Here is a 25,809-nt window from a genome sequence, read left to right as displayed (position 1 = left end):
TAAATAAATTCTTACCCACCTTTCCGTTCAGTGTTCCTTGATCCAGCACCCTGGGCGTCCAGTCCCGAGTATCACCTACTAGCGACTGCAGGTGGATGTGACTCAGTCCTGCAGCTCTTGTGTGGTTTAGTCCCTTTCTTCCCTCAGCAAGACCAGCACAACTTTGGCCAAATTTATTCTATTATTTAACCCTTACTGGAACAAATCCTGGAACGGGGCTTGTATTAGTTTCCTAAGTCTTCCATACAGAATTGAAAGGTGAGATCTCAGCTGGAGAAGTAACGTCTTTATTCCTGAAGGGGTAAAGAGATGGTTCATTACAGGACCCACCAGAACCAGGAACAATGGGCTACTCTATGGACCTACAGCAAAGTGGAAGGTTTGGAATGGCTTCGTTTCCAAACTAGAGCACTTTTCTGCAGGCACGGTGAAAGTTTTTTTTAAGTAAATAATACCATATAGGGGGATTTTGGTGATGTTGTGATATTATAGTAACTTGTTTTCATTTCTCCACATTATCAAGCTTCCAAGGGATGGCTCACCTATCAAAGTTGTTTTCTTTTTTGCTAGTGTGTGTAAAGCTTTCTCAAGAAAAGCCATCTGGTCCTGTGTACTTTATAACTTCATTTTAGTTCCTCAGCAGCTAATTTTGGTACTGAGTTCTGTTCTCAAATTGACTAAGTCTGGCTAAGACCTGGGCTTCTGGCATGCACCTCCAATGTTACCATGTTTTCCGTGGCAGGACCTCACCACACTTTGACCTCTACCACTAGACACTCCTTGACTCTAGCTTATGGATGGGCTCCAAAACTAGTAATGTTTCCAATGTTCATTTCCTTTGACAACCAACATCTCCACTTGTATACCTGATGAATATCTCAAACTTAAGTCCAAAACTGAATTCCTGATCTTTTCTCTGCAGCCTCAAATCTGAACTTCTATTGTCTTTTCATCCACTTCATGATACTAATAGAAAACAGGGCTGGACATTAATTTCTACTTTTCCAGGACCTTAGGCAAAACCAAACCAAAAAACTTTGAAATCATTGACCCTTTTCCTCCTATACTCCATACACTGACCTCTCTTCTTTCACACTTCCTACCCCCACCTGACTCACCACCCCTTGCTTAATCAAGTACTCCACCTAACGTGAGTTAAGTACTCCACCACTACCCTCCCACACACACATTTATTCTTTTTACTTTCAGTGTTCTTTGGGACCCATTTATTTTCAACACAGCAGCTACATTCTCTGTTAAAATATGTCCAGTGATTCACACCACCTCCCAGAACCCTCCACTAACTTCTGGTCTCACTGGAAGTCCATAAAACGTCCACATAGGTTTCGTTGGTGTTTCTCTGATGCCATCTTCTACTAGAATCCCTCTTGATCAGTTGGCTCAAGCCTCACTAGTCCCGTTTCTCTCTCAACTGCACCACTCAGACTCTGCCTTGGGGCCTTTGCATTTGCTGCACCAACTCACCTTTTGACTGTGACCTCACCTACCTGTTGCACTGCAGGTGTCTCACCTGTAACTCCAACTCCAAGACTCCTTATCTTGTCTCCCTCGCCACAATTTAACACATTATATGTTAATGTGTCAACATTTTATTTAGGCAAGTAGTTTGTATTGCTCTTGTAATAACAACTCAGTGATGGCAGAGATTTTTGTCTATTGTTTCAATCTCCCTAGTGTTTAGAATAATGCTTGATTCATAACAGGCAAAGAATAAAATATTTGTGTATACACAAATAATAATGAAAAGCAATCTTTCTTTGAACCTTAAAGATTTTGGTAACTATCAATACATGGCTCTAGAAGACCATCATGTATCTTGATTTGGTGAAGGTAAATTCCACAGCCTACGTACTTGGTGCTTACAGCTATACTTTTTAGGTTCTATTTCATTAGCTAAATAAAGGCTGTATCTACATATATCTGAAAACAGCTTCTAATTTTTGGCTTTGTAGGAAAAGTTATTCTCTTGGAATGCAGAAGAGCAAATAACTTAACTCTTTACCCCTGACTACTTCTAAGTTTTCAACTATGTTGAATGTATTACCTACTTCTAAAGTATTAAAACAGATATCTTTCAAAATGAATAGATATGACACTAGAATTTACTGTTTCTTACCAAACTGCAAAAGCTTGTATAATTTTGATCTCAATCACAAATTTAATTTCACACATACTGATATGTGCATGTTTGAATACAGTGTATAGAAAACAAATATCAACTATATAAAAATTACATAATAATATCAATAGGACAATTTGGCCAAAGAAATTACTAGACTAGTCCATAGATAAACAAGCGAACTAGAGCTCAGTATCTTCTTATAATTATGTGATATAGATATAATAAATAACAAATAAGGTGATCCAAAACAATAATGGTTATCATCCTATTGGTAAAATAACTGTAATATTGTGGTTAATGACACTTAGAAGAATTAAAAAACAGAAAGGGATAAAATTACAACCAAGGTAAGGGACTCATTCATTAATTGAGGTTATATTTTCATGATAATAGAATTATCTAACATAGAACTTGGACACAAATTTAAGTTTAAAATTTGAATACAAACTAAAATACAAAGTAATTATCAAAGTTACTTCTGCACTTGAAAACTCTACTCCAATACTTTAAAAAAAAACTGGTAATTTTATTGTCAAGTTTTTGCTTCATTTTTAATTTGAGCCACTCATTATTCAATTATAAATATTAAACAACAAAGAAGCCATTGCAATATACAAAATGAAAAGTTTTTCTTAAATTTTTAACTCATAGTTTATTACTTATATAATCATATTTATTTTTCCTAAAGGGCAGCATTGAGAACTGCTTACATATAACACATTCTAAATAAAACTAAGTAAACGTTTATCTTATTAAGAATAACTGATATAAAAATTAGTCACCTGAGAATAAATTCCTTCTTTTTATCTAATATGCTATATATCAGGAAAGAAAATGAAAATATCAAAGTTAGCAATATTAAAAATAAATTAAGAATAAGCATTTCTATTTTTCAAAAATCACTGCCTATTTATATGTTACATGAAAATGCAGGAGGGCATTGTAACAAATTCAGAGCCCAGTCGGAATGAAATGTTGAGTGCAAAACAGAACAACAATAAAAAACGTAACCCTCTCCTAAGTACAATTATTAATTGTGCCCATATGAAAAACCACAGGTACTACTAGCAAAGCATGTGTCATATTATAGCTAGAAATAAGGTATCTATCTTCCTTCTCAAGACTGCAAAATCTTAGAGGGCTAAAACTGATGGCCATCCTTTTATCCAAACAACCCATTCCTGGAAACACAGTCCCTAAAATGTTTGTTGAATTAAATTACTCTAAAAATACTTTAATGATTAAAACCAATAAACTGACAAGATAATGTGTGCCAATTTAAAAGAAAAAATCCTTTTAAAGAAAACCCAAAGCCTTATACTGTGAATGTACTGGTAAAAAAGTTAAGAGCTCACAAAGTAAAATATAAAGTACAATCATCACGATGTTTTCTCATTGTCAGTCACTATACAGTCACTCAGTAAAGCCCAGTCGTTACTTTTAAAATTCGATCATATATGAAAAATATGAGATAGGAACACTTTTTATCCAACTTTTGCCTTTTATATACATTAATTAAAAGCTTTGAGAACAGTAATTTAAAATATTTAAAAATAAAGTGATACATATTCAAAAATGTAAACTGTACACTGTAAAAAACCTTCGTATTTGACTTGCTGTCTCCTTTGTTTCTCAGTTCACTTACCCTTCTCTGCTTTCAGAGAAGAGAATGTTTCTATGAATAATTTAATTCATTGACCAAAATATGTCACTGGGTATAAAATATTTTTAAAATTAATTTAAATGTCTTTAAAAAAATGCTTTCAAGATCATGTATTCATACGTAATAATAGTAAAGTAACCAAATGAACACAATGGATAAGAACGTGATTAAGACCAGGCATGATCTCAATTTTACATTGCACTGATCACACATTCACAAAGCGTAAAGTGAAAATGACCAAATCTACATGCAAAAGGAAGTAATTTTCTATGTTAATCATGCTCTATTTTAAAATAATACAACTTTCTTAGGATGGCCATTTCCCAAAAAAAAAAAACTACCCTTTTTTAGTGACCGTTGCAGTAAACTACAGATAGATTTTTTTGGTTGTTGTTGTTTATACTGAATTAAAGTGTTCAATGTTACACATAGTTACAAAAAGGCATCCCAAAAGAATGGCTCCTAGATATGTGTATGAATATCAATACTAAAGATACCTTGTAAAATTTATGGCACCATCTATCAATGACTTACTTACAAAATAAAATACAGTAGTTATTAATTTACCTCAAGGTGAAAATTTTCCTTCAATTGTGTCTTTATTATACTTACTAGCAGTAAATGTAAAAGATTTCATAGTGAGATTCTCATGTAAAGAACCCTAAATTATAGCTTGGTATCATGAAGAGAACTACTGCCAACTAAACTTTACAAGGAGAAGTGACTTAGGGGTTGGTTGCAAAATCCAAGCAGGGACTTGTAAGATGGCTCATTTAGATGAGTTAGAAGACCTCTCAACTGGTTAAGTAGTTATCTTCAGGAGAGTGCATAGCAATTCTAAGAGCAATAGGAAAAAGCATCGGTCATATACCTTGTACTGAGAAAACACTGTTGTGAATCAGCTGCTAGAGCATAAAATCACAGATGTCTTATCACAACAGAGCTAGAAGTTCATTACATTTGGCCTACACTAAAGAATCAGTAACTTCATTAAAAGGGTTTGGTTATTTAAAGTAACTCAAATCTTTTTGCTGTTGCTGTTGTTTTAAGTTTCTGTAATGCAATAATCACATAGCCAATATATTTGTTTTGCCAAGCTAATACTTTTACTTTGGCTGAAACATAGTATCAGCTAATATTATTTATTCTATATTATACCTATAGTCTATACATGGATTCTACAAGGAAGTACTTCTACGATTATATTAACCATACTTTAACTCTGTCATAGAGTGAAATTCTGGTTCTTATTAAAGAGAATTATGTACACTCCACTTTTTCTTTTTTTTTGCAGTATTTGGCTGGGGCTGGGTTTGAACCTGCCAGTTCCAGCATATGGGGCCGGTGCCCTACTCCTTTGAGCCAAAGGTGCCGCCCTGTACACTCCACTTTTAATTCTTAATTTATCCCCTGAAAGAGTTTATTTATATCCTACCACGATCCAAAGTGAATATAAGGTGAGTTATTAAATAAATCTATACACTGATCTACTTAAAACTCTATGGGGAAAAAGAGATTCAAATAATAAAGTTTGCCAATAAAAACAATTACCCAACAAATTATTCTATTTAAGAATACAATTAAATGTGCCCTTTGCAAAAATGACCAAAAAAATGATAGCTGTAGGAAAGAAGGTATATCTTAATTCCTCCACCTCTTCAGATTTCTGTCATTCTAGAATCAAAGATAAGAATTTTACATAATAAGATTCTATATACAGTCATCCTTTAATCATAATAATTAAAATGTCTGCATTTTACTGTAACTTCAAATACCTAATTTATCTATATCTAAAGTCACATAATAGGACAAGGTGTTACTTCATTTACTGTGATTGATCACTGCCACCTTGTGGATGTCACTTCCCTCAAACCTTGACAGTGACGTTTTCTAGGGCTCACACTGGCTTTTAAGGATGACAACTTCCGTCAAAGTTTCTTTTAGAAGTAGGAAAGGAGAAGCAAGAAACTTTCACATTGCTTTGTTTCTTTTCTATGTTCCTATTTCATATTAGTTTGTTATTTAAATTGGAATATTATATACTTACATAATAAGATAGCATAAACTTTTAAAAATGAAATTAACTATTCAAAATAAATTATTCCTTTAAATCATAAATTCAGAAGCACTGTATTTGAAAGGTAAATAAGATGACATACAGACTACAGTTCCATATAGTTCAAATACAAACATGCAGATTCCCTTAATTACACGTCAATTTTATTTAAAGAAAAGCAAAACACACAACCACAGTATTTCAAAGAAGAAGCTTAGAAAAAAAGCCCAAGTGTTTTCATGGTTCTGCAATTACCATTCAAATGATAAACTTTTAAGACAATGTTAAAATAAAATGAAGAAGTAAGTTGAATAAGCAGACTGAGTGATACAAATTCAAAATACTACTCTGTCTTCTTGCGTTCTTTCCCACCAAAGTGTGCTGTTCAACGTTCCACAACTATTATCTTCTTCTTCTTGTTCTTTAGTGAGTTCTACAAAAACCTAGACAAAAGGAAATAAATGAATACAGTATTCCATATCTCTTGTCTTTAAAGAACTTTTAAACTAAATTAGAAATAGTATGTGCATAAGGCTATATCTAATGATATTAACATATATTAAAAAAAATTTATTGATAATATTACTAAATAAGTTATATTCATTAATTACATGCAAAGATAGATTCTTTTATTCTATTTTAGTGAATGTTTTAAAAATGATTTATAAATATTTAAACAATGTAATTTTAGATACTCTAATATAAAACACCACTGTCATGACTCACTTTATTTACCTAACTAAAATAACTGAGCTTTTCAAAATAAACAAATGGGGTTGGGTATTGTGACTCATACTTATAACCTGAGGCTGGAGGACTACTTGAGCTCAAGGAGTTCAAGACCAGCCTAAGCAAAAAAGACCCCTATCTCTACTAAAAATGTAAAAATTAGCTGAGCACTGTGGTGGATGCCTGTAGTCCTAGCTGCTCAGGAAGCTAGGCAGGAGGACCACTTGAACATCAGAGTTTGTGGTTATTGTGAGCTAGGCTGACGCCTTATGGCACTCTAGTCTGGGCAACAGAGTAAGACTCTGTCTTTAAAAAAAAAAACAAATGGTGATTAGTTTGACTGAGTCATTCCATATAGTAACCATATAGCAGAACATCACGCTGTGCTCTATGAAGGTATATGTATACAAATAAGACTTGTCAACTAAAAATATTAATTTAAAAAATAAAATAAAATGATTAGCATATGAACCTAGTCATTTAAAACTTAACAAAATTTGAGATTATCCTATAACAGTATGTCTCTGGTTCACAAGCTCTCCCTCCCGCCAACACAGACTTAAACAATTAAAATTAGATAGTTTCTTCTATAATATAATTTTAAAAAAATTGACTTTATGATACCTGTTCCAATGTTGCTTGAGAAAAGCTATATTCTTCAATGGCAAAAGTATGTTTAGCTATTAAGATATAAAAACAGTATTTTACTTATCAACATTTTTTTAAAAATAAAATAATAACAACTAAAGTGGCCAACAATCAGCTTAAAAATCTCCATATTCTACTCATGTGAAGCTGCTAAAACATGTTATTTCCCCCTGCCTTAAATCCTCTCTTCCCCACACTCACACTTCTTACAGCCCTAAGCACTATATGTTTGATGTTACTTGTCGTATTTTACCTTTTCTAATTATCTCCTCCTTTCCCTCCTCTTTTCTCCTTACTGTCTTTGACGGTGTTTCTTTGAGCCCTGCTCTCTCCACTCCCCAACTCCACCATAGTGGAGCACCTGCTCTTGCTTCTTGAACCAGATTCTGGATATTGGTCATATCTCCCTAAGTTTTTCTACATAATTTCAGATTCTTTTGTGATCTTATCTAATACCAAATCTCAGGTGTTCTATTCATTTCCAAACCTTAAAAGTTGTTTCACAGTTTATAAATACCATAAAATTGTATATGAACACTTGCTCCATTTGGTCTCTACATTCTCTTTACTGCCACCAACATATATATTCATCCTACCTACCATTTATTTTTAAAATGCCAATATTTAATAAGCTTCCTTAAAACTTTAGGAAATGCTCAGCCTCCTGCACGTAGAATTCTCTCTCCTGCTGCCACTGGAGTCTTAACACCATTGCTATTAATACTTCTAGGGTCCAGTGTGAAATAGGGATTTAAGAAAATCAATGCTTTTCCTGCTGGAATGAACTGCTAAGAGATAACTAAGCCTACTTTTCTCATGGATGCAATTTGATAAACTGCCAATGTCCATTAAAGACTGTAAAGGTTTACACTACAATACAGATGATCAACAAAATCCCTATAGCATTTAGCCTTTATCTTTATCTTAGACCAATATCTTACTTGCCACAGTTTGTATAATAAATAAACAGCCCCCAGTTGTAAACTTTTCAAATAGAATTCTTTCATAACTTGAGAGCTACCATACAATGTTTTTCTAACACTACTTACCTTCTTCCAGCTTAGAAAAAGATTGTGAAAGAGACTGAACATCTTCCTTAGGTATTTTATAGGCCAAAATAGAAGAAAAACTGGGGAAAAATAGATAAAATATAGAAAAACTCAAAAATCACTAATACTGTGTTGTAAAGCTAAAGTTCAAAATTAACTTAATAATTTGTTTTTGATATTTAATTTAGTAAAAATTGTTTGAAATAAAATATTTCCATGCCAAATGAAATACAACTCTACCATTACTCTATTCTTTTAAATAAGAAATTTAAAAAGATACTGAATACTGAAAGAGCAAATACTAAGGCAGATATAAAACTCTAGCCATCAGATTTCATTGGTCTAGTATTAGTGATAATACAGACACTACTGATACTATTGTAATTTTAGGACATTATCTTAATGTAAGACATATATGTAAATATAGCCTATAAATGAAGAAAGAATTTTTGTCTTAATCTTTAATATTACTACCTTTTATGATTATTGCTTTATAAAGAAATACAACTACATTTAAGAAACATTTACCTTTCCTGGAGGCTTGCATTTGGGAAAATATGCTGAATTTCTCTTTGAAGGCGGTCTACTTCTAGGTTTTCTATCCAGTCCTGTAATTTAATTTCCAAAAAGTAGCCTTTTCCAAATTTACTCTTTAGATGCTGCACTGTCCCAATGCATCTGAAGTAATTTTTAAAAGAAAGCTCAGATATAAACGACTTGCCGTTTCAAACAATAACTATTCACCTAAATTTCTATCATTTTTAAAAACATACTTTAACATTTACAGAAACGTTACAGAGATAAGACAGCATCCTCACACATTCCTCATCCTAATATCATCTTCCATTACCATGGTACAGTTGTCTGAGAAACTGATACTAGCACATTACTAGTAACTAAATTCCAGGCTTTATTTGGATTTCACCAGTTTTCAACTAGTATTCTTTCTCACTTTCAAGATCTACACCATGTCACACGTAGCTGTCATGTGTTGGTCTCCTTTGGTGCCAAGTTTCTTACTCTTTCCCTTTTTTTCATGTTTTTGACACTTTTGGGAAGTACTGGCCAAACACTTTGGTAGCATATCCTTCAATTTGGGTTAGTCTGGTGTTTTTCTCATTAAACTTGGGTTACAGATTTTGGAGATAATACCAAAAGAGCTAAAGTATCCTTCCCATCATATGATTTCAGGGGGCACATGATCTACACAACATTGCTAAGTTAAGGTAGTACTTGTCAGGTTTCTCAAGTATAATATTTAATTAATTATTTTCCTCTTTTTGTTCTCTGTTCTTTAAAAAAGAACAGCTAGGGCAATGTCTGCGGCTCATAGGAGTAAGGCACCAGCCCCATGTACCAGAGGTGGCAGGTTCAAACCCGGCCCCAGCCAAAAAAAAAAAAACAGCTAAACCCAGCCCAAATTTTGGGAGTGTTAGATGAGATTAAACTTACCCTTCTTGGAAGGGTAACATCTACATGTATTATTTGGAACTGTTCTATAAGGAAGACTTGCCTCTCTTTTCTCACATTTACTTAATTATTTATGTATTTTGGTAGCATAAATAAACCCAAATTGAGAGATATGCTACCAAAATAAATGAATAAATTGGAATATGCTACCAAAATATTTAAGTATTAAATCTTATATACATATATTTTATACTTGGATATAACCCAATCCAATGCCTAACAATTTTTTTAAAATAACAAAATATCTCTAGGCGCAGTAGCTCACCCATATAATCCTAGCAACTTAGAAGGCTGGGGCAGGTGGACCGTTTGAGCTCAGGAGTTCAAGACCAGCCCCTGGGCAAGCACCAAGACCCCATCTCAACTAAAACAGAAAGACTAGCTGGATGTTATGGCAGGCACCTATATCCCAGCTAGTTGGGAGGCTGTGGAAGGGGATAACATGAGTCCAAGAGTTTGAAGTTGCTGTGAGCCATGATGCCATTGGCACTCTACCTGGGGCAACAGACAGAGATTGTGTCTCAAAATAAATTAATTAAAATAACAAATATTATACCTGATAATAATATTCAAGGTTATTAAAATATTAAATCAATTCTAAATTCAAAGTAGCCAACTATATTTTAGAAAAACTTAACATACATAAATCCAAGTAACTCTATAGAAAGCTGATTCAAAGAACTCAAATAAACAAAAAAAAAATATTTTAACATTTAAATTATTATTTTAAATTTTTGAAATATGACATTTGAAATCTACCAGCCTTCTCTTTCCCTAAAAGGCATGCTGTTTAGACATCTACCTCAACTGCCCAGACACCATGATAGCCACTCTGTCACAGACAGCCTCGGCCTCCTCCATGTAGTGAGTAGTTAGAATAGCAGCCTGCTTTTTGTTTTTGAATGCAGTTCGAATTGCTCGCCTATAAAACAAAAATAAAATTAAAAGACAGGAACAGGAAAACATGTTTGGTAATTAAAATATTGGGTTTTTAAAAATACAACTACTTGGTTAATTTGGTAAATTAAAACTTACTAAATACTAATTGCTGTAGCTTTTATATCCTGCCAGACTATGATTTTCAATTCTAATTTATTTTCCCTTAGTTTAGAAAACTTATCTAATGGAAATTCCCTGATTTCAAATGTTTATATAGGTTAAAATTATAACTAATGAATTAGAAAAATTAATGTCTTTTCATGTTATAAGAAAAATAGCCGGTGGCGCCTGTGGCTCAAGGAGTAGGGCACCGGCCCCATATGCCGGAGGTGGTGGGTTCAAACCCAGCCTTGGCCAAAAAAAAAAAAAAAAAAAAGAAAGAAAGAAAAATAGCCACAGAATCATAAGGAAACCTTAACATCCATCCAAACCAAACCTTATATTTCACAGACACGGAAATCAAGGCTCATAGAGTTATGTAACTAGCACTTTAAACTACAGTCATGCACCACATAGTAACATTTCAGTCAGCAATGCACCACTTACATAAGGGTGTTCCCAAAAGATTCTACTACTGTGTTTTTACTGTACCTTTTCTATGTTTTAATATGCTATACAGGTTTTTGGCATAGGAGCAACAGGTCATACCATAGTTTAGGTGTGTACTAGGGTAGAGCATCTAGGTTTTTTAAATTACAGTCTCTCCTGTTAGCACAACAATGAAATCTGCTGACCCATTCTCTGAACACATCCTTGTCATTGGGTGACACATTACTGTACTAGAAAAAGTTCTAACAAAAATTCAAGACAACATTATTGTGAGAAAGGTACTTCATACATTAAATGACTAGTAAAAAACATTTTTTAAATTATTTGGACAGTACCTCTTTATTGTAATAATTACCCATATCCTTATTTCTGTTCTGAAATATATAAAAGACTATGAAGACTTCACAGAAAATATGATGGAGTTATAAAAGTAAAAAAACCTCTAGAAATTTAAATATTTAAATTTTAATTATTCTTCTGTCTTTTGTACAGGATTTAAAATCAGTATTAAACTAATATGAAAGTATTAAAAGAATCTGTTCCTTTCTGCTACAGTGTGACATACTGTAAGGTGCCACGCGTGTTATACTCACCATATGTGCTGTTTGGCTTTAGGGTCCATACCTGTAGACGGTTCATCTAGCAGGGTAATGTGAGGATTCCCCAGCATACTCAGAGCAAAACACAGCTAGACACGAAAAAAAGGAGGGCAGAAGGAGGGATGAGGCTTCACTAAGAATAATTCTGTCAAGACAGTATTAGGCACTAAACTATCAACAAAACATAAACACATCTGTTTAACGAAAGTACCTTTCGCTTGATTCCTACTGGTAGTTTCTTTATAGTTTTCTGAAGATATTCTTTTAAATCAAGTACACTTGTTATTCTACAAAATGGACAATACAAAATGAGTACACCACGTATACATAAATACAGATCACTGACATTGTTTTTCTTAGAACTGTTATTTAGCTAAAGCTTATATTACATAAGAACAAAAATCTCCGATTTACATCACTATAAATTAATATCTTGATAAAATAGTTCACGTTATATTATAATAAGCTTCATGATATTCATAGGTAATTCTTCTGTAATTAGAAATAGAAAAACTGCCTTTTCTATGGCTATCACACTTTTGTAAGGAATATATGAAAAAGTCTGCTCCCTGGTCTACGGGTATCATTCTTGCTTTAAGGTACAAAAGTATATGAAAAAGTAATGCCATCTCTAAAAACTATGATCTACAAAAATGCTCATTATGATATTTTTAAAATACATATGGAAACGTCTCCCCCAAAGTAACAAAAGGAATCTAAAGACAGTTATTTTACCGGCTTATGACTTCTTTCAAGTCACTGGCATTCATTCCTTTCACAGCTCCATAAATTTCAAAATGTTCCTGCAATGTAATATCTGGCCACAGTGGGTTTATCTGAGGACAGTAACCCATACACTTAATGGAATCATCATCTCCAGAATGCTCTCCTAGAAATACCTACAGAAATAGAAACCAATTTTTACTACTTTTGTTTAATTCACATATTAAGGAAATGGCAAGTGGATTAGCAGTATAATCAGGTCAGGTTTTTCTCCTGTTTGGTAACGGAGGAACATACACATACGAGGTCTGACAATTAAGTTCACAAACTCATCCTAGGAAAAGTGCTACATACCTCGCTGCTGACTATCACAATGGTCACCTTTGAGGTGTGTCCCGAGAAGACGTGCACCAATACCAATACCTAGTCTACCTTTCAAAGAGAACTCTTCTTCTAGAATGGCCATCAAAGCTGTTTTCATATTACCCTGATGTCCTCAATGTCATCAACATGTCTTCCTTTCAGTATCTCCTTTCTCTCCAGTAAGGAAAAAGTCATAGGGGGACAGATCAGGTGAGTAGGGAGATTACTGTTTACTGCCTATGAACTCACTCACAGACAGTGCCATATGAGCTGGTACATGTTGTGATTGAAGTGCCATGAGCTGTCAGCCAAGATTTTCAATTAAGATTTTCCTCTATAGATGTTTACTTGGTCTGCTATGCTTCTCATAGTCAGCCAATGAATTTAGAGAACAATTCAATGAATTTTTGCAATGTTTTTGTCAAGTTCTGCTTGTTCTGACCACCCTTCATCACTGACACTTTCTCTCCCCTTAGAAAAACATTTAGTCCATTAGTACACTGCTGTTTTCTTCACAGTATTATCCCCGTAAACTTGGACTAACATGCCCCTGATTTCACTTCCACTCTTGCCAAGTTTAACAAGAAATTTGCAAATGTTAGTTCTTGCTCAAATTCCAGCACCATCATTCTTGTGACAAAACAAACACTCAACAATAATGAATGCCACTTGGCAAGACAACTTCATATGTTGACACAAACACAATGGCAAGACACTGGCATGACAAGGCTACGAAACCTTACGGAATTGTTTGTATAATTCTTCCAACATAAGCACATGGTGGCAAGTTTGCGAACTTCAGTGTCAGACCCTATATCTTAGTCAGAATGAGGTAACATGGACAGAAAAAGTAATTATAATTCAGGGTCAGGTGAGAAAACAAGTTGCAAGTTTAACTAGAACGATCAGAGGGGCTCACAGGAAGGTGGTATTTAAGCCAAAAAAGTAAGTGAATCTGAATCATTTTGACTTTCTAGGGGATAAAGTATCACCAAACATAGAAACCATCTTGGGCAAACACACAAAGAAAAAAGTATGCCCAGCATTTTCTAGGAAAGCAGTGAATCAGTGTGGTTGGTGTGCAGTGAGCAAGGGAGAGAGAAGAAGGAAAAAAGAGCAGAGTAGTTTTGTGGAGTTTCCACCAAGTGGTGACATGCTTGTCATCCAAGACTAACTGATGGTAGCGTAAAGATGAGCTAACGTATCTCCTGAAGTTAACACAAACAGAAATACCATATATATTGTGTCTGCATGGGTGTGTGAAAATTTCACCATACACATTACTTTCACAGATCAACAAAAAATCATAATTTGACCAAGCTATATTAAAAATACTAAAAACATACATAAAACTAAATATCAAAATCTCATTTGTCATTAAAAATTTATCTTCACTAATAACGTAAATCTTATTCAGCATATCCCACACTCTCATATATTATACCTGGCCTGAAGTTGGTTCAATATCACCAACCACAATATTAATAACTGTGCTTTTGCCTGCACCATTTGGACCCAACAATCCCAAGATTTCACCTAAAAGAATAAAAAGAAAAAAAGGATCATTACATTCAAATCAAGCTAAAAGTGGAAATTATTGTTCTGGAAAAGTTATTTAAGAAAAAAATAATTAAATACCAGCCTTTTTTCACACAGAAGGAGATGTATTTAGTTGCCACTTTCTTTACTTTTCTTGAAAGAAAATCTTTCTTGTCATCATATTCTTTGTGCAAATTGCTGACCATAATAGATGGTTTCTAATAAAGGAAGTTGGATTTAAAAAGAAAGTTATAAAACAAATACCTATCATGAAATGACAAGCTGCACATGCCTCATGTCCATATCATAAGAACTATGCTAATATAGGGGTACTGTACAAATAAATATCCATTTGTGACTAAAATCATAGCTTATGCAAAAGTAAATACACAAAAATACTTTTTTCCAAGAAAGATTTTTTTCATACTGATTTATATGCAAAGAAAAATATTTTTCAGATTAATTTCCATCTCCTCGGAATCGGCCCCTAAACTGTAATGTGCCTCATCCACAGTGACTGACTCACCTCCTCACAGCACTGGCAGCTCATCAGCTCTTTGACCTTCAGTCTTTCAGCTCTGACATCTTCATCTTCATCCTCATTGTTTGGTGGTTCTAAAAATTTTCTTTTGGGGGGCTTTGTTGAAAGCTTTCTAAATAGACAAAGACAATAAATTTTCAAACAACTAAAATAAAGAAATTTAGGTACATTTTTTAAAAGTTTGAAAAATCACACTAACAGGACATTTAGGATTATCTCTGAAAGGTGGAATTACAAGTGATACTTTTCAATGACTCATTTGGACAGCATTACCTAAATTAATTCATTTATTAACAATATTATTTATAACTAGTATGTGTCAGTATTATTCCCAAGAAAAGAAAATGAAAAAACATGAATCCTGTCCTCAAGTGAAATTGCCCAGAAAGAGAAGACATAGAGGGCTGAAGTCAGAACCCAACCATTTTAAGGACAGGCAGAGGAAGAAGTGTTTGCAAAGGCAATTTCTGAAGTAATAGTAAGAGGGGTAAAGAGGCAAAAAGAAGATGACATTATGAAAAACAAAGGAATAGGAAAAAATTTTAAGGAGGAAAAGTTAACCACGTTAAAGGCTGCAGATTAATTTAAAAAGTTGAGCCTACTAAATAAGGCAAAGACAAAATAATTATTAGTTATCTTACTAAAGGTAATTATCAATGGAGAAATGAGGGTTAAAACCAAATTGTAGGATTTGACAGAGTAAATGACAGGTGAGTAATTGAAAATGGAAGGGTTTGGGCTATGAAAAGAAAAACAGATGTGAAAAAAGAGTTCTTCTCCTTATGGGAGAAAGGTGCTCCTTTCTTCCTACACAAAAAAATACCCAAATTATCCTATCAAGATCCAGAGGGAAAGATAAAGAGAAAACAACAGTATTTTTGAATATACGTGTAAGTGATGACTCAGATTAAAGAGAGGGCCTGGAACTCAGAAAATGCAAAAATGATGGAAGATGTGAACACATTTATAGAAATTTGTAATTTATAATTAATTTCTTCTGTTTTCTGTGATAGATGGCAAAATCATTTACTGAGCAGAAGTGAGGTGAAGTGATTTTGGGAATTTAATGCAAAGAAAGCTTGAGATAACTATTAAAAAGAAAGATAAGAAAGTGCTAACTACAAAAATGAGATAGGTTACCAAACGATATTAAAACAGAGATGAATTTGTAAGAGATACATAGTACTATCAAATGGTACTTTTATACTATGTTTTCTCAGCACATAATTAGATTCATCAATAATTATAATTTTTAGTGTACAAAGAGATATAAAAGCTGAGAGGCTGAAACAGGGTTAAAGTGTTAACTCATGTGATCAAGGCCAGATAGAGGGAACAGTAAACATAGGGATTAGCTGTTACCTTTGGAAGGATAAGAAAATTCAAAAGTAAGAACCATAGGAGGAAAAGTCTAAGAGAACAAGAAAGGTGGAAAAATGACAAGTTCTTGGCAAGAAACGTTATGATTTTACAGTTGAAGTTAAGATCAGTGATGGCATGACCTCAAATCAAACAGATGAAATAAAGCAGATTCTGATACAAATAAATAGAGGCAAAAGCCACTGGTTTTGGGAAATCAGCTATGGGTTTAAGGGTGTTAAAAAAGGTTATCTATGTGGATGCTGAAATCTCTCCCAAGTTGACAGCTGAAATAAGGGCAATAAGAAAGAAGAACCAGACAGTCAAGTCCTCAAGGGAGGAGGAAGTATCTAGTGGTTAATAAATAACCATTATACATTTACCTATACTTTCCAATTGTCTACAGTAGGTTAATATTCAGCAAATTTTAAAAAATGTGAGAAATACTCTAAAAAGAAATTCAGAATTTAGTACTAATAGCTATATTTCAATAAATAATTCTTCTTTAAACTTAACCTGTAAAAAGAAAATATTTGTAAATCATTTATCTGATAAGGGGACTCATCTTCAGAATATATAAATAACTCCTACAACTCAATAATATAAAGATAAACCAATTTTTAAAGGATTTAGACATTTAAAAGATTTGCATAAACATTTGTCAAAAAAAGATCTAAAAATGGACAATAAGTATGTGAAAAGATGCTCAACATCATGAATCATCAGAGAAATGCAAGTCAAAGCCACATACTACACCATTCCACCCCTGCTAGAACAGCCAAACAGAAAAGACAAACAATAAAAAACACTGGCAAGGATGTATAAAAAACAGAACCCTCACACATTCCTAGCAGGAATGTAAAATGGTACTACCACTTTGGAACACAGCCTGGCAATTTCTCAAGGGCTAAACAATATGACCCAGCAATCTCACGTCTAGGTACCCACCCAAAAGAAATGAAAATATGTGCCCACAAAAACACTTGCACACAAATATTCTTAGCAGTGTTACTCAAAATAGCCAAAAAGTTAAAGCAACTGATTGATCAACTTATATAACATAAAGTAATATGCTTTATTACTTTACCTTATAAAGTAGAATATATAGTACGTACATAATAACATGAAATTACTCAGCAAGAGAAAGATAATGAAGTACTGCTATGGGGTACAACACGAGCCTTCCATACATGATGCTCACTGGAAATCATATGCCAGGTACCACTTACATTGTCCAAAGCCCAACAATTTTTAAAATATTTTCTGACAAATCAGATGATTTGCCAACATTAAAATAATGTATCAATTATAGTGAAAATAAATATAAAAATTAAATATATTTTAAGCACTTAAGAGAATCACTGGAATTTGGGGGCTTGCATTTTTCAAAGCATATTTCTATGGTTTCTCTCCATTAAAATGTATCATATAAGTATTTAAAACTCTGGGCATGCAGTAAGCAAGCATAATGGGTAGAAATCATTTCTCACTGTGTACAGCAGTGTTAATTTTGCAAAAAAATAAACATAAGAGAAAGGGGGGAAATATGCTGAGTAAAAGAAAACAAAAATTAAAAAATAGAAAGACTACACATTGTCTAATTCTAGTTACCTGAAATGCTCAGTGTAGGCAAATATGACAGAGACAAAAAGTAGAGCAGTGGTTACGTAGGGCTAGAAGGTGGGGCTGGAAAATGAGTGCTAATGGGTACAAAGCTTCTTTCTGGAGGGCTGGAAATGTCTAAAATTATGCTATTGTACAATCACATAACAATACTTACAAAGAAATTAGAACTTAAAAGAAATGAACTGACCTGAAAAAGGGATCCTTTCTTATGGATCTGCCTCCATATTTTTTCTCAAAGTACTGTAAGAGGAAAATCCACAGGGTACACTGCAGGTAAGGCTAAAAGAAGAACGTGAAATAGCTCATGACTACTCACTTTCTCTCCTTTGCAGACAGAATAAAGTCAGCATTAAGTTCCTTACCATTACCAAAAAAAACCCCACAATGTTTTATGTTTGTCATAATAAAAATAATTAAATTTTAATACAAAAGAATTATTTTTAGTAAATCATACCGTCTTCTACCTTTGTAATGTTCACTTATTGTTTAAGCTTCTTGTTGCTTTAGGGAAGCCAAAATTGTAATTAAATATAACTAACAACACGTGAAAAGGCTACACATATTAAAGTGGACATACTTAGTAAATGAAAGGTACTACCACTGAAATGCAGATTAGCCCGCATTAAAGTGTGAATACTACACTTGACTTTCACTCAACATGAAAAAAAATAAACAGAGTTGAAACCATACAACCAAACTATTCTTAAGGTAACATGATGAAACTCACAAAACCACTTTGTAATAAACATTCTGATACAAATATCTTTATTGTAATGTGAATGAAAGCTACAACCTAATTCTGGCCTAAGAATATGGGGGAGGGGTGGGGGGGGAAGGGCGGCTGGGTAGTGGGAGGGTGACTGGAAAGATCACCTATATGATCTGTCTAACAAGGGTACAAGTGAACTTCTCTAGAACTAGAGTATAAATGTTTTAACACATAACTAAGTAAATGACACAAAGTCTATGTTAACCAGTTTGATGAAAATATTTCAAATTGTATATGAAAACACTACACTGTACCCCATGTTTGCATTAATGTATACAGCTATCATTTAATAATAAAAAAAACACTTAGTATTATTTCTTACCGCTATAACAGCCATCAAAAGCTTATCCCTATCCCATAGCCTGTAAATGTCCTCATTTTTTCGCATATTCTTCCATGAAATCTAAAAAGAATTTGAAAATATATATGCTGTGATATGAAAAATACTTGGATTAAAATGAAAAAATGTATCTTGCTCAAAAATGTATCTTCTATAAATAAGTTAACTATTCATATTAATAATCTATATTTTATACTTAAATTTTCCCTGTCCAAAAATATTTCTATGAGAGTTGGTAAAAATTAAACAAATTAAACTGAAATCAAAAGAGCTGGGGGGCGGGGGAGTGGGGAAGTTAGTGAGTAGAATTAATCACCAGTCTTAAATCAAGAATTCACAACAATTTTTTCTTATCATATGGAATTTTTTTCAATTACTCAGCATTAAGAAAATGAAAATTTTTTTTTTGTTGGAAAAAAACCTTTTACACTTTATTTTCTCTCAGCTCTTTATAGTATAACACATTATTTAATCCTTGAAAAACTCTTAAAAATAGATGACTGAAACCACATCACACTTCTAATTATATACATCACTGTGAACATCAAAGAACATGTAATGGGCATAGAATTTCAAGACATACTTGAAAAGATCACACAATGATTTAAAATTGTTGCCTTAAAAATATTTAAATCAAGTAGCAGCAGTTAACCTGATGCATTTTACTATTTTCAGTGCAAGAACTAAGATCTCAAAGATTAGACAGTACTTATTGATGCTTTTAAAATATAAAAACATCTATCAGAACTACCTTTATGAAAGAAATCAGGCAACCTAGAAGTGGATAGACTGGAATGACTATACAAAAAATATAATGAAGAATAGTTGTAACTCTGTATCCCCAAAAGAAAGTTATTTCAGTGACTACAACACATGCCAACGCCGTCTAGAGAAAAGAAAAAGAGAAAACAAGTGACAAAGTGTTTAGAAATTTCACACAAACTTCTTAGTGTCTCAGCATTAACTATATTTTCAATCCTCTACTAAAACAGACGTAGAGATGATCCTTAGGCCAGGAGGCATCAGTACACTGACACCAGTTGTTTGTAAGCTGGATCCTGGCACACTACTTGTCAAATGCTTCCTATACTCATCCCTGCATGGAGTGGATGACGCAGCAGACAGACAGACATGCTAAAGGAAAAAAAAAGCCACCCGCTTTCTATCTAAACTCTCTACTTTAAAAAGCCATGTAACATTTTTCAGTATGTAGGAAGAGTTCATAACTTCTTTTTTTTAATAATTTCTAAATACACCTTGAAAAGCTGAAATAATATAAAATGTGACTTACCACAGAATAGACAAATGACCAAAATTCTTTGGTATTTACAATTTTCTTAAAGGTGAAAGAAGCAACATAAGTGAACAGAATAGTTGATGGAACATAACCAATAAGGCAAAAAACCTGTAAATGAGAAATGTGTTATATTTTTGTAAAAACATAAACAGCAAACAACACATGACACAAACTATCAGTCATACTAAAATATTAAGAAATAATTATTTTACAAATTTTATTCCTCACCCAATCATTCCAAAAACTAAAGCCCTAATTACCTGAAAAGTTATCATCCATACTTCTACTAAATCAAGAACATTCCTATTGCAGACATTTAAACTGAACATGATTTACAATTTTTTATACCAAATGAAATATAAGCTCTCATTGTTTTATTACAAAAGAAAGTATACCACCTTACAACTTTGTCTCTCCATCAACTGTTAGCTACTATTTTAATATACAACATTTAATATAGTTTGTAAAGATTTCAGGAAAACATTTATTATTTTATATGGCAGCAATTAACTTATAGAGGATACCAAAAAAATGCATATACATTTTAAGAGAAAAACCTATCCTATTCATGCCTGTTGCATGGTGGTGTTACCAGCATTGATTTGATTAATGCTGGGGTTTTTTTGTTTGTTTTAATTTTTTAATTTTTTCATTTTTAATGCCATCTTTTGAATGAATGCCATACTACACCTTGTGACCATAATTCAATTCAACTTTGAAAAGTAAAATAGGTAACATCTCTTAAAATGTATGTACATTTTTTGGCACCCTGGGTATGATCTTTAGCAAAATTGATAAGGTCACATTCAGCACCAATATCTTGCCTTAGCTCTGCTTTCCCATTTTTCTATTAAAATCATCAATGAAAAGGTCTACTAGTCATTTACATCTGAATACGAATGCAAAACTAACTCTTCCTTAGTATTTTAAGCCACATTTAAAATTACAGAATAAGAGGCTCGGCGCCTATAGCTCAACCGGCTAAGGCGCCAGCCACATACACCTAGGGTGGCGGGTTCGAATCCCCAGCCCGGACCCGCCAAAAACAACGACGGCTGCAACCAAAAAATGGCCGGGCGTTGTGGCGGCTGCCTGTGGTCCCAGCTACTTGGGAGGCAGAGGCAGGAGACTCGCTTGAGCTCAGGAGTTGGAGGTTGCTGTGAGCTGTAATGCCATGGCACTCTGCCCAGGGGGACAGCTTGAGGCTCTGTCTCAAAAAAAAAAATAAAATAAAATAAAATTAAATTAAATTAAATTAAATTACAGAATAAGAATTTATTCTTTGTGAAATTATGTTCAGGCATAAGAAAAACTAAGACAGATATTTTAAGGAAGGAATACATTGAAGTAGTTATTCCTGATTACACACAAATAGGTGGTCTACATGAAAGACAACCTTAGTTTCAAAAAATTATTTTAAAATAGTAGCAAACTATTGCTTTAAAAATTATTTATACTAATATGAATATAACTGATTACATGGACTATACATAATTAAATACTTGCTTTATTTTCTTAAAAAAATTAATAACCAGATTATTCATCAGCCAACTGTCATGTTTATAGATTTTTAAAGAATACTTTATCTATAAATAACATGAGTACAACTGATGGTAACTTACCACAGCAAGAAACTTTACAGCATAAAAATATAATCCATAATGAAAAGCAAATAAGCTTCCTAGCATCAAAATAAGAACCAAAAAAAATAAGGGGATGTCAACTATAGCTTGTCCAATCCAATATGCAGATGGCAAAAGACCTGAAAGTCTAAGTTGAGTGTAAGCTTTGATCTAAAAAGAAAAAAGAAAAAAAACTTTTGATTAAAATTTTAGATATTTATGTACAAAATAAAAAACATGTAAATTATTTTAGTTTTCTTAATTTTATATTAACAAAAAAGCCATATTCCAGAACTATGTATAAATTAAATTACTAATAATTAAATATAAATTAAATACACATGGGCTCATTATTTTTGAAATGTAACAATTTCAACAAAATTTTTAAGAATCAGGGTATAGTAACAAGACAAGTGAACAAAATAACTGATGGAACATAACCAATAAGGCAAAGAATCAGTAAATCTGAAATATGCATGTATAAAGAACCTAAAACTAAAATAAAATGACAGGTGCCACTGGGGTTATAACCGTGCAAATAGTGAGCAGCCAAAATAGTGCTTTTTTGAAAAATCTGTGAAAATGATGAAAAAATATGTTTAAATGAAAAACAGTTCTCACTTTTAAAAAATTAAACATTCATGAAAGCAATAATAAACTGCTAAGTACCTTCTAAATTTACATGGGGCTTTGAGCTTCAGTGTGAAACTTGAAACGCATGTAATACATCTGAAAGCCTTTTATGTATGCAGGTGTAGTACATAAATAACTGTGTCATGTCTACCACAAACAAATAGCATTTTAATGTACAATAGCAATAAACTTAAATGATACTAGTTTTCCTATCTCATGTTCTCATAATTTAATTTGAAATTTTAAAAATCTTTCACAAATTCAAATACTTAAAAATCGTATTCAGTTGATTTTGTTACCTACAAGGTACAGACAAAACGTGTGTGTGTGTGTGTGTATATAAATTACATAAAAGAGATGAACACAGAGATAAAGAATTAAGAAGGGGAAAGTTTTATTCTTAATGAATTCTAGTTGCAGTAATGACAATCTGAAGATACTTTTGGATTAACAAAGAAATCATGTCCTAAGAGACCTTCATGTTGGATAAAACATATTCATCTTGGTTCTGTGTTAATTTAAACTGGGAAAAATGACTAAACATCTCACTCCCTTCACTTTCAGGCCAAACAGTGGGGCTGGACACAGGGTCAGTGGCCCAAAAAGAGTGCTGAATTTTTGCGGCATATGCTTAAAAATGCAGAGACTAATGCTGAACTTCAGGGTTTAGATGTAGATTCTCTGGTCATTGAGCATATCCAAGTGAACAAAGCACCCAAGATGCGTCGCCAAACTTACAGAGCCCATGGTCGCATTAACCCATACATGAGCTCCCCATGCCACACTGAGATGATCCTTACTGAAATAGAACAGACTGTTCCCAAACTAGAAGAAGAGGTAGCACAGAAGAAAAAGATATCCCAGAAGAAACAAAAACTTATGGCACAGGAATAAATGCAACATAAAATAAATGCAAATAACAGTAAAAGGAAAAAAAAATAAATTCTAGGTATGTCAGACACATGTAAATCCAAGTACAAGTATAAAAATATAATTCAAATCAAACACAATTATTTTGGATAAGTCAAGTTTTTTGCCATTCATACATTGCTGGGAGAAATATAAAATGGTATATGTACCCTGAAAAATAATTTGGTAATTTCTTCTAAAATTAAACACAATGCAATTCAGAAATTACACTCTTAGGCATTTAACAAAGAGAAATTAAAACTTAAATTCAAAGGAAAATCTGTATACAAATATCCATAGCAATTTACAATAACAAAAACTAAAAACAAGTTCAACAGGCAAATAATTAAACTGTGACACATCTATACTATGAAATATTACTCAACAATAAAAAGGAATTGAATATTGATATATACAAATTGGATGGAATTTCCAAGGAATTGTGCTATGTGAAAAAAAGCCAATCCTCCCCCCCAAAAAACTCCATTTATATTTTTTTCTCCATTTGTATATGGAGAAAATTTATAAATGTGACTCCATTATAGAAATGAAGAAAAGATAGTGGTTGCCAGAAGTCACAGAGAAGAATGTCTACAAATGACAACAGAAGGGATCTTTTCGGTGATAAAAACGTTCTGTATCTTGACTTTATCAATGTCAAATGTTCTTGTGATATTTTACTATAACTTTATTAGATACTATTACTGAGCTAAAATTAGTAAAGAGGACCTAAGATCTATCATTTCTTACAACTGAGTATTAATCCACAAGTATCTCAAAAACATTTTTTAACTAAAAGGCCAAGCACTTAGCTGGGTGTTGTGGCAGGTGTCTGTAGTCCCAGCTACTTGGGAGGCTGAGGCAAGAGAAATGCTTAAGCCCAAAAGTTTGAGGTTACTTTAAGCTGTGACCCCATGGCACTCTACCCAAGGTGACAGTTTGTGACTCTGTCTAAAAAAAAAAAAAACCCAGGCATGATCTGATCTTTGAAAACTAAACAAAAGCATACAATGGGGAAAAGAATCCCTATTTAATAAATGATGTTGGGAGAATGGTTAGCCACATGTAGAAGACTAAAACTGGATCCGTACTTCTATCCACTTATAAAAATTGACTCACAGTGGATAAAAGATTTAAATCTAAGACACGAAATGATAAAAACTGTAGAAGAAAGTATGGGAAAACTCTTGACAATATCAGCCTGGGAAAAGATTTTTTGAAGAAGAACCCATTGGCAATTGCAGCAACACCAAAAATAAATAAATGGGACATGATCAAGTGAAAATGCTTCTGCACAGCTAAGGGCACAATAACTAAAGCAAGTGACCTTCAGAACAGGAGAAGATACATACATGCTATGAATCTGACAAAGGCCTAATAACCAGAATCTGCAAAGAACCCCAACTAACGAACAAGAAAAGAGCAAACAGCAGAACCTTCCAAGAAAAAGACAGATGAATAGCCAAGAAACATATGAAAAAAATGTTCATTATCCCTAATCATCAGAGAAATGCAAATCAAAACCACCCTGAGTTATTACCTAACCCCAGTGAGAATAGCCCACACCACAAAGTCCCAAAGCTGCTGATGCTAATGTGAGTGTGGAGGGAAAAGAACACGTATACACACTGCTGATGAGACTGCAATCTAATTAACAGCCCCTTTTAGAAAGAAATATGGAGAATCCTTAAAGAGCTACATGTACATCTTCCATCTGATCCCACAATTCCATTACTAGGTATATACCCAGAGGACAAAAAAGGACATCTGTACTAGAATGTTTATCACAGCTCAATTCACAACTGGTAAGGCGTGGAAACAATCCAACTAACCATCAACTCATAAATGGATAAATAAACTATGGCATATGTACACTGTGGAATACTATTCAGCCGTAAGGATGGAGACTTTACATTTTTTGCATTTGCCTAGATAGATTTGGAGAACATCTTCCTAAGTATCACAAGAATGGAAAAGCAAGCATCCAATTCACTCAGTATTAATATGATGAACGACTATACGGCTACACAAGGAAAAAAACCACAAATGCAAGCGAGAGGGAGAAGAAGAAAGGAGGGAGGAGATGGGAGAAGGGAGGGGGTTTGGCAAGCTCCACCTAACTGGTGCCATGTGGGGTATATGGCACCCAGCTTGGGTAAAGGGCTCAGCTTAACTTGGACTTTTACCTAAAAAAGGCAAACAATATAACCTAATCATTTGTACTCATATATTAATCTGAAATT

At 33.3% G+C, this 25,809-nt stretch overlaps 1 protein-coding gene across 2 annotated transcripts in view; it reads right to left on the bottom strand.

The window, feature by feature from the left end:
- Positions 1–6,008: 6,008 nt before the first annotated feature.
- Positions 6,009–25,809, bottom strand: part of ABCA5 (ATP binding cassette subfamily A member 5) — a 72,997-nt gene continuing 53,196 nt past the window's right edge. For both annotated transcript variants that reach the window (XM_023511207.1, XM_023511208.1), the window contains 16 exons: positions 22,025–22,195; positions 20,397–20,510; positions 19,857–19,991; positions 19,088–19,168; positions 18,184–18,275; positions 14,997–15,123; positions 14,574–14,688; positions 14,376–14,467; positions 12,581–12,744; positions 12,057–12,132; positions 11,840–11,934; positions 10,561–10,680; positions 8,817–8,966; positions 8,289–8,368; positions 7,216–7,271; positions 6,009–6,305 (listed from right to left, as the gene is read on the bottom strand). In XM_023511207.1, the coding sequence (XP_023366975.1) occupies positions 6,198–6,305; positions 7,216–7,271; positions 8,289–8,368; positions 8,817–8,966; positions 10,561–10,680; positions 11,840–11,934; positions 12,057–12,132; positions 12,581–12,744; positions 14,376–14,467; positions 14,574–14,688; positions 14,997–15,123; positions 18,184–18,275; positions 19,088–19,168; positions 19,857–19,991; positions 20,397–20,510; positions 22,025–22,195 (1,776 nt within the window). In that variant the 3' untranslated portion in view covers positions 6,009–6,197. The remainder of the gene's footprint in view (positions 6,306–7,215; positions 7,272–8,288; positions 8,369–8,816; positions 8,967–10,560; positions 10,681–11,839; positions 11,935–12,056; positions 12,133–12,580; positions 12,745–14,375; positions 14,468–14,573; positions 14,689–14,996; positions 15,124–18,183; positions 18,276–19,087; positions 19,169–19,856; positions 19,992–20,396; positions 20,511–22,024; positions 22,196–25,809) is intronic.

Source organism: Otolemur garnettii, unplaced genomic scaffold (genome assembly GCF_000181295.1).
Source record: "Otolemur garnettii isolate 467f Iridium unplaced genomic scaffold, OtoGar3 scaffold00018, whole genome shotgun sequence".
NCBI lineage: Eukaryota > Metazoa > Chordata > Mammalia > Primates > Galagidae > Otolemur > Otolemur garnettii.
Note: the sequence above shows the minus strand (reverse complement) of the source record. Positions and strands in the feature narration are given on the sequence as shown.